General features: G+C 44.9%; 1 protein-coding gene across 1 annotated transcript in view; it reads left to right on the top strand.

Moving 5' to 3' along the window:
- The window catches only part of PAFAH1B2 (platelet activating factor acetylhydrolase 1b catalytic subunit 2), a 64,028-nt gene extending 49,351 nt beyond the window's left edge, over positions 1-14,677 (top strand). Inside the window, exons 3-6 of the mRNA XM_086957050.1 lie at positions 8,327-8,416; positions 11,077-11,193; positions 12,443-12,565; positions 12,811-14,677. Of these exons, the coding sequence (XP_086813176.1) occupies positions 8,327-8,416; positions 11,077-11,193; positions 12,443-12,565; positions 12,811-13,089 (609 nt within the window). The 3' untranslated portion in view covers positions 13,090-14,677. The remainder of the gene's footprint in view (positions 1-8,326; positions 8,417-11,076; positions 11,194-12,442; positions 12,566-12,810) is intronic.
- The last annotated feature ends 2,023 nt before the right edge of the window (positions 14,678-16,700 follow it).

Raw genomic sequence — 16,700 nt, 5'->3', positions numbered from 1 at the left:
AGCTGCGAGCCGTAACAGCACAATTTTGTGCGTGTCACAAGGAGTCCACTCCTGCCAACCTAAAAACCTCTGTGGTGCTTAAACCCGTTGTGTGCGTTCGTCGGCCAACGGCTTGCGAGCACTACCTCCGTACACACATTCAGACTTGCACAACCAGACACGACATACAAAAACAAATAATAAAGGGGCAATGTCTTCATATAAGTCAAGAGGTTTTAGAAAATGCCACAAGGGTTTTTTTTGTTGTATGTCGTGTCTGGTTGTGCAAGTCTGAATGTGTGTGAGTTTGACATGAAGACGATTTGAGTCAGGAATGTGAGAATTTTGTGCGAATGGGTCATAATAATTGTCCGTTTATTTTTGTTGTGTACGTCTGTTCCCTAAAATAACGTTTAGGTGTTTTCACATATTTATAAATTCATTTTCTACTATGTGTGTTCTTTTGAAATTTCAAAAAAAGAAATAAATATTGATGGATTAAATCCAACACAGGGTTAATCATTTATTGGTTGTTAGCTTGATGATTATGGTATGGTTTGGAGTAGAACTCAGTATTGGCGTCCTTGTTGTTTCATTATCTTGTGTTTGTGAGTGTGGACATCCCCTGATACACGCCTCTCTAGGGAAATGTCCTGACCTATATCACAAAAGCCTTTTCTTAATTATTTATTTAAACTGTTACCTGGTGCTATTTACATATACATATGGTCACTTAGTCCTCCCAAACATCAGCTCCCTTCTTAATCCGTATCCCCTATTACTTTTGCCTAAAAGTCTGAAGAATTTTTAATAATTCCAACGCTTAATTTAGACTTCTCTTGGGAGATGATGGAGACCTAGCGAGCTCTGGAATGCATCCTTAAAGTAGGACAATTAATATCTGTTGCTTATAGTCTCTGTCACTAAGTGCTGTACATAGCAATGATGAGACACAGATCCCATGCTTTGATAAGGGTGTGGGTGAAGTGAAGGAAGGGAGTGTGCATTGCATGCAACATGGGAGAGTACAGTACCTTTTTAAACACACATTTTTAGTGTTAAAATCTGTGATGCTTTCCATACTAGTGTTCTGACCGTTTGTCTTGACAAATGTGCATCTTCAAGGTCCTGGCACCCTTTTGCCTGGTAGTCACCACTGATGCTCTTTAGCAAGTCCCATAGGTTTTGTACCGCAGAATATGCCCCGCTGCAAGCTCATCTGTCTGTCTAACTGCACATTGGTTTTCAAGTCTGGCTGCTGCAAAGTGATGGGCATTGCAGTTGTCTCTGCCTCTTCTCCTGGTTAACACTTTTCTGTTGGCTGCCATGCGGCCACTTTTTCAGAAGCACAGACTGGCACTTCCTCTGGGGCCTTCCATCAGCACGTTATGGTTCACTGTGTGAACGATTGAGGAAATGCTTTTTAATTTTATCTGTTGCCCATGCCAAGCTGCACTATTATATAGGAGAGGCTACTGCACATCAATGTGGTGGCTTCCTTCTAAAGTGCACAAGATGGCCACTCTTTTCTCTTGGAGAAGCAACATTTGCCCACTTTTCACATTGCATAACCAGGCTTCCTGCCTCAGGGAAACTTTGCTCCTCTTCGTGGTGGTTCGCCTTCTATGGGCCAGATGGCATATAAAAAAATATAGTAATAAAAGAAAGATCATAAATTACCTTGGAGGGGGCTTTTTGTCACCAGGTGTACAATGCACAGCATAAATATGTTTCCCCTAAATGGTATGAGAGACAGTTCCTTTTCCACTGCAACACCAGCTGCTTCATGTAGATTACCACACATTCCATGGAAGGGCCTTAACAGGAAGGGCTGTATGAACCAGCTTTGACTAGAAGGGTGTAGTAGCCAGCTGGGCTGCCTCCAAGAACCTGCCAGAACTGCCATGTCAATCAGACAGCCTGCTCTTGTCACCATCTTGTCCCCTTGAGAACAGGTGATTCACGTTAATGGAAGTTAGTGCTACGAGAGAGATCTGAAGCTGGGACAGATTCCTCTGGGCGAAACTGGAAGTCATGCAAACCGAAAACTGAATTCCATTAGCAGGACCATCTATGACACAGCAACGTGAGCATCTCTTCCCTCTGACTCTTCCCCCCTCCTCTCTACTCTTCCTAAACCTGCTCCTGCTGCTATGATCTCCAAAAAAACACTTTCTAGACCCTTCCCTCGTCTATCCCTCCACTATCATTTTCAATCCAACTAACAAACTCACTTTTCCAAATTAATTTCATATTTCCCTATACTAATTCACCACTAATCCTGTTTGGATGGGGGGTGTCACAGATCAACTGCTCCCTTGTGAACAATGGCCCGCGACCCTAGACTCCGTGTGTACCCGCTGGGAGTGATGACTAGGTCCCCTAGAGGAAGCTGACTGGCGAGACACTCATGGCTCCCAAAACTCTGACGACCTCCACTAAATTACGTCTCATTCATCTTCATTACCTTCACACGCCATACCTTACCCAGAGCGCCTGTACAGGGCAAGACTACGCTCCTCCCCAGACTGTCCAATATGTGTACACGCCCTGGCTGATTTTTATCACATGGTCTGACTGTGCCCTGTTCTCAATCCATTCTGGATGGGGGTGGAATCGGAGCTCATGCAGACTTTGGCATGGCTTGTCCCCCACGATCCATTACGTTTTCTCCTGGGAGTATTTGATGGCCTGGACGGCTCTAGAGCCGACAAATGCTTCTTGGGCACTGCGGTTGCGGTAGCCAAGCACGATATTGAAACAGCCTGGACACAGGCCAAACCCCCTACCGTACGTAAGTGGCGACGAGGGGTGGATTGGTGCACGGCCCAAGAGGAACCCCTCTTTGAGGCCCGGGGACGTCCTGAAAAATTTGAAAAGGTTTGGGGCAAGTGGCTAAATTTGGTGTTTTGAATGCTGTGCATGTCTTTCTCCTGTCTTGCTACTTTGTTTTTTTTCTACGAGAAGGCTTGTTCAAGGGCCTTGCATTCAGGCAGAGTCTACTGTTGTCTACTGGTGATGGACTTAGATACATTGTGCACTCCCATGCTGTCTCTGTAGGTTTTTGTTTTTCTCAAATGCTAATAAATTAGATTATCAAAGAAAATTCCTGTGCTGGTTCCGAAATTAGCGTGCTACTCCTCATAGCTTTTTAATGCTTCATCAGGGGTAGCATGCACTATATGAATGCAAACCAATCCCTCTTCTATCTCTGCACTATCCTTTTGAACTCCAATAACAGACTCACATGTCCACCGCTCAAATACATTTCATAATTCCCTATACTAACTCACCACTAATCCATTTTAAGTCCCAGAGCAGCGTCCTACTCGCTAAAAAGCACTTTGACGCCTCATCAGTAGTAGTAAGCACGATATAAATGCAGTTACAATTACAATAGTAATTCCGAGCTTTCAGTGCTTTGAACCAACAGAGCTGCAGTACTACAAAACAAGCATTTGCACTGCAATAGGTCTCACATTACTGAAAGTTTCAGCTATTTGCGTTGCAAATGATGTTTCTTGCAGTTTTTTTTGTCAAGAAATATCCCAGCAGTAGCATAAGTAATAAAATAAAACCTACACAGCAAGAAAAAATTGCAGTACCACAGGCTTTTACTAGATTTAACTGCGGATTTGTAAAGGAACCACTATTAGCCACATAAGGCACTGCATCCTCAATGCAGTTATAAAGAGACATGTTGCAGTTGAGCAGATGTTTCCATTTGTTTTTATTGGAAGTGAGATTGTTTTGTAAGCATGCGTTTTAAAAATGCACCATTGTTGTTTATGTTAATATTGCATTTTTTTAAACGCAAGGTAACAGAAATCTCACTTTCAATAAAAACAAATGGAAACATATGCTCAGCTGCAATCTTTCTCTTTATTATTGCATTAAGGGTGCAGCACCTTATATGGCTAATAGGAGTCTTTTGCAACCCCACAGGAACACCTAGTAATAGCCCATAGTACTACACCCTTGCCTTTTTATCGTGGATTTTCTTTTATTACTTGTGCTACTACTGGAATATTTCTTAACAAAAACTAAAAAGCACTATTATGTGCATCGCCAATAGTTCAAACGTTCAGTGATGCGAGAGCAATTGCATTGCAAATGCTTGTTATACATTGGTGTGGATCTCGTTTTTGAGTTGTGTGGATCGTTTACTGACTATTGTGTGTATTTGTAGTGGAATTGCACTTCTCTTTGATAAGCCTAAGGTTGCTCGACCACACTACTCCCTATAAGAGCACCTTGGGATTGCCAAAGCAAGCCCCCTGTCTGCTCATAAGGGAACACATGGACTTTTAAAATTATATCTCATTTTGATGTATCATATAAAAAGTTTGATTCGTACATATTATTGACATATTATAGAGATATGAATTGCATAAATCAAGCGTCGCCCAAGCCCTCATCACTAGCAAGCTGGACAATGGTAATGCACTCTGTCGTGAAATCAACATTCAACTAACCTTAAGGCTCCAGACCATACACAACTCGGAGCTAGGTTCACCCTTAACTTCCCATCCTTCACGCACATCACTGCGCACCTCAAAGAGCTCCAATGGCTCCCAAACCACAAACGAGCACTTTTCAAAGTCCTCACGCACACATGTAAAGCCTTGCTCAATAGTGGCCCCACATACCTCACCAACTGCATACACTTCTATAAACCAACTAGACTCTTCTGCTCCTCTGGAAACGTACTCGCACCCCCTCCCCATTCAAATACGCAGAACCAGATCTGGCAGTCCTGACTTCTCCTACCTCGATCCTAAAGCCTGGAATGATTTTCCCCTGTATATCAAAGCCTCCTCCGCAGTTTTTGATTTCCACGAGTAACTGTAGAACTGGCTCTTCAACCTGCTCCAACACTAGCTTGGCCCATAGAGCTCCTGCTTCAGTGTCAGGATACTATGCATGCTATACAGATACACACAACACAACTATAGGGAAGATGATAAAAAGTAAAAGGGAGGAATTTGGATTGGAATAAGTGAGGAAGGAGAGCTGTTTGTGAAAGAGGGTTTGGCCTTGCAAGGTGAGAGAGTGCGCTATAGTGTAGAAGGAGGGTGGCTAGTTAAGCCCTTCTGGTGGGGGCACTTTCTTCATGTACTCTAAGCAAACGATTACCTTCTTATTCTAGGTCATTCCGGACACTGTCTCTGGTCCTGACCTTTTCAGCTGCAAATAATTATTTTTAAGTGTTAGTCGAAGTAATTTAATTGAATAGGAATCCACCCAGGATGCATTTTGTGATCACAGAAATGGAAGTACTGGAAACAGTTTCATTAATGACTTGGAAGAAGTTGATCACCCTATGTAGGAAGGTGGCTACCTGACTATGGTTACCCCAAATTTTTTTCCTTGTGTTTAGCTAGTTTTCGACTTAGTTGGCCTGGTTCCCTGCTAATCTCGGTCCCAGGCTATCTGCTCTCTCTGTAAAATGGATTCCATGTACCCTAGGTGCATAACTAAATTGGCTTGGGTCACCTTATCAGCCCCTGTACAGAGCACTATAGGTGCCCAGGGCATAGGTGCATCCAAGGCCTACCAGGGGCTGCAGCATATCTTTTGCCACCCCTGGCTGGCTATCCAAAATTGACACAACTGGCTGATCACTCAGCTGGGGCAAGGTGGTGTAATCACCCCTTGCTTAGATATAGTAGGCCTATATCTAAACCTATCTGGACACATATAAACCTATAAGCCACTCCTATGGCAGGCCTTAACAATCCTGGAGGCAGAGTGCGGGTTTTATGTGAGATGGTGCTCTAGCATGAGCTGAGCCTGTCTGCAGCTGTCGGGACCAATTCCCTAAGCTGTTCCGGGATATTGCCATACCATATACTATTAAGTGCATTATAATCCTTGAGGTTATATGTTAACTTTGGTCTGGCTTTATCAAAACATGTCGTGTAAGGTGTTATACGATTTGGAATACTACCCCCTCGCCAGTCCTGGCGACGGGGGTAGCATTTTACCCCTCTAGAGGGAGACGACATGTTACTTTGCTAAAACGCGGTTGATTTTAAAAAGAGCCTCAGATCCACAAAATGGATGCTTCTGCCACAGACACAAGTCTGACCTCCTGCAGCTGACCGAAACGCAGCCAAGGAGGCCTGGACAAAGGATTTCCTGTCACAGGGAGGTGTCACACCACCCCAGACAGGAGATAGTGGATTGTAGCAGGGAGGTTTGAAAGAAACCAGACACTGCCTGGGGAGCACAAGGCTTCCCCTTGCATAATCCGGCCAAACCGGTTCTGGGGCACACCAGCCCTAGTCCCAGCGCGGCCTGGATCAAAGGGAAAGGGGTGTATCCACCCCCTTCCTGGGTCCCACCCATAGGAGGGGACCTAGCAGGTAATCCAGGCCCCTAGATTGGTATAAGAATGGGAGCAGTGCCAACGCACTCAGATTATCCTGATGAAACATTTGAAACGAAACTCTGGACCCTTCGACATCCTACTCAATGTAGAAGACTGAAGAATCTCCCTTGTGGTCAAGGAGTGACCACCCTGTCCAAACAGGCACCATCCAGCACCTCGACGTCTGCTTTGTTGCAGTTCCAGCCGGAACTCGAGCGACAGAGATCGACGAGATCAAGCTTGCCTGCCTTCTAACAGCCCGATCCACAGTCCCTGCAGAGCTGAGACCCGTGGAGGCGACCGGAAGAGTGGGGCACGCCATCTTGAAAAGACCACGAGACGCTGACCGTGCAGCCCACGAGTGACCCTCGAAGCTGTACACCGGGGTTTGAGAAGCCCCAGCCCTGAGCCCCTTTTGCACCGAAGCTCACCCCTCTACACTCGACGAGTGCTGCGTGGGGCCCTTCTGCTTCCTTTGGCTCAACGCGTTGGCCCGGTCACTTGCCAGCTGGCTTGTGGCCCTTTGCCGACGAAACTTGAAATACGACTTGTGATTCTGGTTGCTCCAGACTTGCACCCGCTCCTCTGAAAAGGAGCACCCGCTCTGACCCTCCTGGTCCGAGTGAGAAGCAATCTTCCAGTCCTGCGTGGATTGCTCTTGCCAAGTGTTGTTTGCTCCGATCTTGAAGCCGACAGTGCCGACGGTGAGAGCCTTCGTGCGACAGCTCGTGACCCGCTCCTGGACGTCGCAGATGCCCTAGAGCCCACGTGGCAGCAGAGAGAAGCTCCTCGACAACCACCTGATTGCACCCGACATTGCCTGGTTCCACCCTGGTCACTGCTGAGTGACCCAGACTCTGTCCCCTCTGCTTTCAGGTACTCTACAACTCTGATCCACCCTTGGATCACACCGGACACTTCTCCTTCACATCGCCTGCAGCATCTTCAGCTTCAAGCACCAACAACCTGCGTGACGAAACCCGACTCAACTTCGACCCTATGCACCCGCTTCCTGTGGGTGAGGTAACTCAACAACGCCGGTGTTCCCACACTGGTACACACCTCTAGTGTATGTGTCTTAAATTTCGTCCTTCTAGGTTAAGCGGAAGTCTCTTTAAACAGTAACTTTATAACTTTTACGCACCATTGACTTTGCATTGGTGCATGCGTGTGCTTTAAGCGCTGCACCCGAATCCCGCGGGCTTTTCCTGACTTCAGCATAGCTAGTCCCGACTGCTCCCAGCGATTCCCTAGGCCCTAGGCCTAACCACTGTTCGATTGGTATCTCTTATACCACTTTCTTAATATATGGTTTGAGTGGCCACCCGCCCTCATCCATAATTGTGCAACTTTCATATGTTATACTGTGCTTTTGTTTTAACACTTGTGCCCCTTTGCTCATAAAGAGTACTGGGGATTATTTTAGTAATAAACACATATATTTTTATAATATATACTTGTGTGGTGTCCTTTCATTTGATATTACAGGATTGTGATTGGTAAAACAGCTCGCGTAACACGACCTCTTGAGTTTAGCCTTTAAGGCTGCTTAGTCCATGCTACCACTAGGATAGCTTGTCTAATAAGGTTGACTTACAACCAGACACCATAAGGGATTGTTTGGACTGATACAAGGTGGTTCCAGAATTGGAAACATCATATATCAGGCCAACTTCTCACACCCTACTAAGAAGTATGTATTCAATTTCCTATTTGGTATAGTGGGGGTAGAGCTACAGATTGGGCCAAACTATGCCACAGTTGTCTTAATCTTGTAACTCCAGATTTTCATTACGGATGGCAGAAAGCAATGGCTAGAAGAATGCCAGCACTGATTATTTGTTTTCATGGTTGTGACCTGCTTTCGGAACCACCTTTAAATAACTCCTGTGGTGCAAGGCACCAGGATGCAAGATGGCAGTTACACAAGTTTGTGTCAGTGTATCGAGATATTTTTTTTCTTTTACATTACAGCACCTCCGGTTTGTCCTGGATTGCAAAGATAAAGAGCCTGAAGTTTTATTTGTGGGTGATTCCATGGTGCAAGTGCTTCAGCAGTATGAGGTAAGGTTTGGTGCTTGGAGACAGAATATGTTTGGCATCCCTTAACCCTAAAAGCCCATTGATGTCCATTGAATGAAGAGGTATTGGTAAAATACCTGTCCAAGGACTATTTAAAGGTCACCCCAGTTACCACAGTGGTCATTACTGTATTTAAATAAAGTGAAGTTTTGGGGTTCTGCCCTCAGTTGAAATGCTCTGCTTGATTGGGAATCAAAACAAGGATATAATCGATTAAAACTGCTTTACCTGGCTCATGTTGGTGGGTTTGTGTATAGTAACGTCATCTTTTGCTCCTTAGGGCTAGATCTGCACTGTCAGTCAATCATTTAATCAATCCGTCCTTGTATAGCAGGGCGTATCACCATGGAAGGTATCCAGGGCTGGGTTGCTGTGCTTTGTCGAAGAGCCTGGTCTTGAGTTTCATGCTGAAGTCTGCCAGCGAAGGTGATGGTCAGATGTGGAGGGGGTGGGACATTCCAGGATTTGATGGCAAGGTGAGAGAAGGAGCGATCTTCGCTGTGGCTACAGTGGAAGGACAGTGACTGCCAAGGCGGGGTAGCGACTTTTTCTGGATCATTTGAATTTCAGGTGGTGACTCAAGTATGCTGGTCCTTGGTCATGGAGGGCTTTGTAGGCGTGTGTCATTAACTTGAATTAGCATCTTTTCTGGATGGGGAGCTAGTGGAGGTTTCTCAGGTGCATGGTGATGTGTGTCCTTTTGGGCAGCTTGAGGATCAGTCTGGCCGCTGAGCTCGGTGTCCTCCTGGACCCTTCTCATGAGTTTGATGGTGGTGCCTCTTTACAGTGCGTTGCCACAGTCCAGACGGCTAGTAATTACTGCTTAGTGACTTTTTGCTGGTGCTTGTGGTTAGCCATTTGAAGATTGTTCGGAGCATGCAGTGTGTGTGGAAGCAGGTAGAGGAGACAGTATTGATCTGTTTCATGGTGAGCTTGCTGTCCAGGACGATACATAGGATGCAGGCGGGGTCTTTTGGGGGGGGGGGGGGGGGTGGGGGGGAGTTGTCCGAGTTCCACGTGTCACCAGGTGTCATTCCAGAGGGAGGTATGGTTGCCAAAGATCTGCACTTTGGCCTTGTCCATGTTAGGCTTCAGGCAGTTGTCCTTCATCCAGGCTGTGACGTTCTTCATGCAGTTATATAAGTTGGTCTTCGTTGTAATGGGTTCTGCTGATAGCGAGAGGATGAGCTGGGTGTCGGCGTAAGATATGATGATGATATCGTACTTTCTGATGATGTTGGCTAGAGGAGTCGTGTAGATGTTGAAGGGGGTGGAGCTGAGAGATGAACCTTGGGGGACGCCTCAGATGGTGCTCTTGGATTGCAAGGTGAAGGGTGGTGCGGATTCTCTACGTGCATTCCGTGATGAATGTTGTTCATCTGTGTGTGCTTCCTTTGATTCCGATCTGGTGCAGTCTTTTGATGAGTGTGGGGTGTAAAACGGCCAGAAGAAGACTGCAGAGAGGTCGAGAAGGAATAGGGTGGCCGATTCTCCTCTGTCGAGGAGGGTGCAGATGTCGACCTTGGCAGTGATAAGGGCACTCTTGGTGCTCTGGTTGGCTCTGAAACCAGATTGGGAGGGATCTAGCAGGTTGTTTAGCTCCAGGAGTTTGGTGAGTTGACGGTTGATGGCCCTCTCCAGGACTTTGATGGGAAACGGGAGTAGCGAGATGGGGTGGTAGTTCTGGAGATCACTGGGGTCTGTGGAGGGTGTCTTGAGGGAAAGTCTAATCTCCGCTTCTTTCCATGTGTCGGGAAAGATGGCTGTGGCGATGGATGCTTTGAGGGTGGTGATGAGTTGGTGATGGTTCTCGTCACTTCGTAGGTTTAAGAGGCGGTGGAGGCATGGGTAGAGGGTGCTTCTGAGTGGATGGAGTTCATTATGGTTGTGTTACCCCATGTGCTGAGCTGTTCTCATGCAGTGAGATGGTGGTCGGGCGGCTTCCGTAAAAGTGGTGTGACTGAGAAGGTCGGTGGGTTGGGGGTCAAAGTTCTTGTATATAGTAGATCTCTTGTTGGTAAAGTGATTTTCTAATGCGTCACAGAGTTCCTGTGAGGGAGGGATCAAGTTCTCATGGCTGCTGGGAAGGAGAACTCTCAGGCGGTCTTGAAGAGATCCTTGGTGTGGTTCGCACTAGCCTCCATGCGGTCTGCAAGAGACTCCTTTTTCGCCTCTTTTAGTTGGTGATATTTGATGAGAGCTGACTTGAAGGAGGCTCTGTCTGTGTCATCACTGTTGGTGCTAGCTAGTTACAAATAAAGTAGCACGTAAAACGGCCCACTTGCACTGTAGCAGGTCAGCGAGCAACACTACACAGCCATGTTTGCTAATTGCCTAACCTACTCATTATTGCAGAGAGACCCGACAATGTCCAGCTAGGGGATCTTTTCAAATGTAGATCTGCAGCAAACTATTGAAATAATGTGTTATCCTATATGCTATAGGGCTATTGCAAGTCTAAATCATGATTTTCACATAATTCCTCAGTTCAAACATGCTGTCGGCACCAGCTGATGGCATTAGTATAGCTGTCCAACTTAAAACTTTGAACAAACCCGTTTCATTTTGTAGTCCATCGTGTTTTTCGTCTTGTGAATTTGCAGAATGACAGCTTCATTGTTGTTTCTCTTTTATGTTTCCAGCTATGGAGGGAGCTCTTCTCTCCCCTTCATGCCCTGGGCTTCGGCATCGGTGGAGATAGGACAGAGCACTTGCTTTGGAGGCTGCAAAACGGGGAACTTGAGAACATCAAGCCTAAGGTACTGGGTTTTTCGGAAGAGTGAGTGAGTTGGCATTGATGGACTGAATAACACTTCTAGGAAGCTTGTGCAGTGTGTCCTATTTCAAGAAGACGTTGCACATTGGGGGTGGAATGGCTATCCTTGTACTCTGTAGGCTTACTCGGGCCACAATTTTACCTCCTGTGCCAATCTCAAAGATACCCTGGAGGAACATGTTAAGTGTGCACGAACTAGCCAGCTAGGCATAGATGTCCACTATTGAGAAAGGGCAAGAAGGAATCCAGGGACAACAAACTGGTGCAGTCATAGACTCTGGGCATGGTGCTCCTTAAAAGATACCAACAGTGGGGCAAGAACAGCACTATTAAAGTCTTTGTAGTTATGCATGGCTCCTCACTTGTGCCCTAAAGTAGAGGCTTTGTAGGTCAGTGTAAGATTATACCCACTCTCATGAAGGCCTTAAAGGTCGCCTCAAAGGGCAAGGAAGTCACCCAGACGGAGCAGCATGGGAGCTAAACCAATGCTCCATAGTTCCATGCTGTACGCTATCCGCACCATATGGGCGCCCACATAAAGTAAAAGCCTATGCACTGCAGTGGAGGTTTAAAAAAAAAACGTAGCTATTTATTTATTTGGAATGATGCAGCTAGGTTTTGTCTGAGCCAAGATTATTTAGTGAAGGTGTGAACTGGCACATTCAGGACCTGTTCAGTCCTTTCATAATTAGGTGCCTAATGTACACATTTCAGTTATTTTGATTCCCGTCCTGACACTTAATCACTGGCCCAAATCTGTGGTCTTTAGAGTCCTGCAGTTCCAGAAAGGCATAGGAACAACAGCATTGTGGAAGCGCATATAGCATTTTATTCTGTCATCTCCAGAAGTATGTTTTTAAATAAATTTGATGTGAGGAGTTGCCAATATCTGGTTTTTAGAGATTGTTTCTTGTCAAGGTTCCATGCATAGGGGTGTCTATCTAGATCGCTTACTTTGAAGTCATGCCTTTCATTTATTTAGTGATGATGAAAAATGTAATGAAAACATATTTGTAAAGCACCCTAAACCCAAAGGTGTCAAAGTGCTAAGCTAAAGAGTGACTGTCCCTGCAGAGCCTGAAAACCCAAGGTAAAGAATTATGAAGATGAGCAAAAATGTTTGAACCTTTACCCCACAGATTCATCGATGGCTGTCATTTGATGAATCACGCACACAAGAATATCAGGATTTGAGTCAACCTCAAACATAACACACCTGATTTCCCCTGCAGGTTATTGTTGTCTGGATCGGAACAAACAATATTGAGAACACAGCGGAGGACGTGGTTGGTGGCATTGAAGCCATTGTGAAGCTCATTAACCGGTTACAGCCGCAAGCTAAGATTATTGTAATGGTAGGTAACCTTGGCTAGATAGGCTCACATCTTGCACTCTTCATTGTGGTGGTGTTTGACTTGTTCATTATTGTGCCATATTTCATGACCATAGCCGTTCAAAGTTAATTAGGATGTTTCCAGAGAAATCAGTTTGTGTGATTACACATGTGACCTGGAAGCCCAAAGGGCCCAGAGATTTCTGAAAAAGCGCATAAAATCTAAGGTGACAGATTGTATTTGATTGTCATTCTTTTCTTTTTTAGGGTCTGCAGCCACGAGGTGAGAAGCCCAACCCATTGCGGCAAAAGAATGCAAAGGTGAACCAGCAACTCAGAGTGGCTCTTCCTAAACTCCCCAGGGTGCAGCTATTTGATGTGGATGTAGGCTTTGTGCACTCAGACGGAACTATCTCATGCCATGATTTGTTCGACTTCCTGCACTTGACGCCTACGGGCTACACTAAAGTCTGTAAACCTCTCCATGAACTGATCATGCAGCTGCTGGAGGAAACACCCGAAGAAAAACAGGCCACTCTGGCTTGACATGCTTCTTCTGGGGTTTGACCCTATTGAGTCATTCTTTATTTCATTACTGATAAGTTTTATTCCCAGAAACCCTACCTAGGACTGTTTCTTTCCCAAATTTATGCTGGCTGTATGGATAAAGCGGTCACGTTAGGGCAAGGGATGGGCTAAGAAATTACATGAGCATGCTTAGCTGAGTTGTAAAGAAAAAGGCACAGAGCGGCACTGTTTGCTCCTGGTGGTTTACATTTAGGAGGCATGTTGTTCTGTGGTGCCCAAATGCAGTAATGGAAACCTTCAGATTGGTTAAGCAGGGACTCTTTGCTGGTTCCCTTGGAGACAGAATTACATCTTAACATCTACTGAACTTGGTGCCATAAAGAAGTGCTGTTTTCAAGCCTGAGCATCTCCCAGTAGTGAGGCTGTTAAAATATTGTATATAAGGGCCATACACTACTCTTAAACTATCAATACATTTGCACAGGTGTTTAGCTAGCCTGCCTTTGTGCTGAAAATTGGCTTCAGAGTTTTAAATGTCTCCTGTCTCCCTATCTTGCTCCCACCGACTTTTGCTTTATTTGTCATGTGAAACTGAAGTGCTGCAGCATCCTGCAGCTGCCTCATACCCACCTCACTTCGCAACCATTTGATTGGGAGACTGCTAGCATAATGTTAGGTTTGTCCGCTCCTTTCTCGCGTCCCTCATGAGACCTGGGGGTGGGACAGTTCTTGATGTTAAAATCATTCTCATTCCACATGTGCATATTCTTTCTCATCGCTGTGAATCTGGTCTAGCTCCCGTTGCTTAAGCACCATGCTGGTTCTGTAAATAGTCATTTACCTTGTAAATTCAACGCCTCTGCCAATATTTTCATAGCATGTTTGATTCCGGTGTAGTATAACGTTGCATCCAAAATTCCCTGCTAAATCGTTATCCATCTTCTCCTTTCTCTTGGGTTAATCACTGTCTCTTCTAAAGGGAATCTTTAAGCGGAAGAACAGATACCCTATAAAACCTCAGCATGGTTTCCCACTCTAGACAACAGTGTAGCTGGCACACATTCTGTCCTCAAAAGAAATAGGTTGGCAGATGTGCTATCAGCATCGTATGTGGCAAGCTGTCCTCACTTTTCCCCTTCCATGACCTTATCAAAGAAAGTATATCCTTGTTCATTGAACTTTAACAGCTAATGCCACCAGTGACACACTATTTGTCTCTGGAATCTTGCACTCCGTCTGCTGTGCTGTAAGTCCCAAGGACGGGCGAGTTAAAAAAAGGGACTTCTTCATAGCAAGACTTCTCAGTTGTATATAGTCTGTAGTTTGTAGCTTGCCGAGTAAATAGACCCAGCCTTCTTGTATGGTTGACTGGCTCCTCCAGTAGATGCTGCTTCTGTTGTGTGCTGTTGAGGTAGTTGTGCTTTGTGTATATAGTGTTGCTTGAGAGCATTGTGTGACTGCAGTAGATCCTGGGGACCATGACTTTCACTTGATGTTGTGCTCAGTGTCTTGTTCCCAATGTTTTGTCTTTCACCCTGTATGCATTATTTTTAATTTTGTCACCTTTTCCATTCCACTCCTTGAAAGAAAGATTGTTTTTTCCAAACCTGGCTAATTGTATTTTTTTGTGTCTACATTTCTTGCTTCTGGAGTATTAAATATTGCTTATAAAGGGAGCATATTGTCAGTACTGGAATAGGAATCGTGGAGTTCGAGCTTCATTTTACTACTGTCACTGCTGTGGTATTTGACTGGAAGATATTTTTTGTGTCCATGCATGATGATTCCTGGCTTCTGCCCTTGTTTCTACAACTCTGGCTCCTTCTTAGTCTGATATTTAGACTTTCTCCACATAAATCCGCATTCTTTGGTGTGATCTTTGATTTATTTATGCCAAATCTTTGTTTCTGCTACATTGTGACCACAACACACAGCGTACTTTACCTATTTTTAGTCGCCCATTATGTGGTGTAATGAAATCAGCAAAGGAACAATGTGTCTTGCGTATGCTGTTTGATCATGGTAGTCACTCTATTAAAAATTGCCAAGCATGTCAAGACATGCGTTGAGAGTATCAGCACACAGTAGAACTGCTTTAATTCTTTATTGCATTCACCATTTACAAGCAAAGCCACAGCTTGGCTAACCTTTTTTCCAACTGTCCCCTTGTTCTCAAAGCATAATTCTCTGCATGATGCTCACAGAACTCCAAGGATTACATCATCATTAAAGAAGCATGTACAACTATGCATAGGCCATAACACATCTTCTCCCCCCCCCCATAATAACACAAGAACAGTACATAATATTAATTCGAAAACAAATAGGAAAAGTTAAAAGAAATGATGTAACAACTTAAAGAAAATGGAAGGCTTCATACTCTACCTAATTCTACTATGCTATATAACAGAAAATACAAGGGTAAAAAGAAAATTGCTAAAATACATGATGACATTTCACACAAGCTCCAACAAAAATTATTCTTATCCCTATAAGAGTAAAACTATCTCACAACATAATCCTTCAGAAAGATTGGGCTCCTCTTGACGTGAGCACCAACGCGGGACAGACTTATTAAAGATCTATGCTTAACATCCACAAAGCGCACGTTTCACTGCTAGTTTATTCAGCTTCTGATCCATCTGTGAGGGACATCTTGCCAAGCGTGACATACTCTGCACAGCCCCATTTTCCAGAACCACCGCATTCACTTTGACTTCGGTTATGAGGAAAAATCCCTCTAACTTAGATTCACCTTTGGCAAACCACCTAGGTTTTTTCCCATACACTTATTCTCCAACTTTCCAGAATTTTTTAATGGTATCCTGTTTGACATTGTAACATTCTCTGCATTTCTTTTGATACACAGCCCAATTTCCCACACCAAAACGGACTCTGTCATCCCTGCACTCCAAACACAAAGGATTGAGTTTGGATCCAGCCACCCGTCCCTTCAGACAATGGATCGGAGAGAATTTTGTAACATTGTTGGGGGTGATGCAGTGTGCCACCCAGCTTCTTTCCTAAAAATCTTTCTAAATGACCCTCTTGTTTTCACAGCTGCCTGAGTACAATCTCTCACCAGACCATTCATCTTTTCAACTAGACAATTGGCCTGGGGTGCCGGCCGCATACAATGCAGTATGGCGATGTTTGATGGACAGTTCCTCAAGGAAGCTCTTCATTTCATCTGATACGACCTGAACACCATTGATCAATGATAATTACCCTTGGGACACCCTCGCACGCAAACACTTTTTTCATAAACTCCAACATATTGTCAGTGGTAATGGAACTGATGCAGCAACCAGTTACCCATTTGGACTTCTAGTCCACTAATACAAATATGTATCTTTTCATTCAGGGCCAACAAATTAAAAGGTCCAACAATATCTAACCCCAGTTTGCACTAAGTCTCCTCTGGCACCTCCACTGGAGACAATGGTGCCATCCTCACCACCTCAGATTTGTCTCTGCTTGTGCAGATACAACAGTCTCTCACCAGTGCCTCTGTTTGTCTACCAAAGCCAGGCTACCAGTAGTTCTCCCTTACCCTCGCCTTAGTGAGTTGGTGAGATTTCTGCTAAGGTATCCTTCATGGGCCAAATTCATAATTTTGTCAACCCACT

The sequence above is a fragment of the Lissotriton vulgaris genome, chromosome 2_1 (genome assembly GCF_964263255.1).
Source record: "Lissotriton vulgaris chromosome 2_1, aLisVul1.2, whole genome shotgun sequence".
NCBI classification, from domain to species: Eukaryota; Metazoa; Chordata; class Amphibia; order Caudata; family Salamandridae; genus Lissotriton; species Lissotriton vulgaris.
This window is presented reverse-complemented; position numbering and strand designations above follow the sequence as displayed.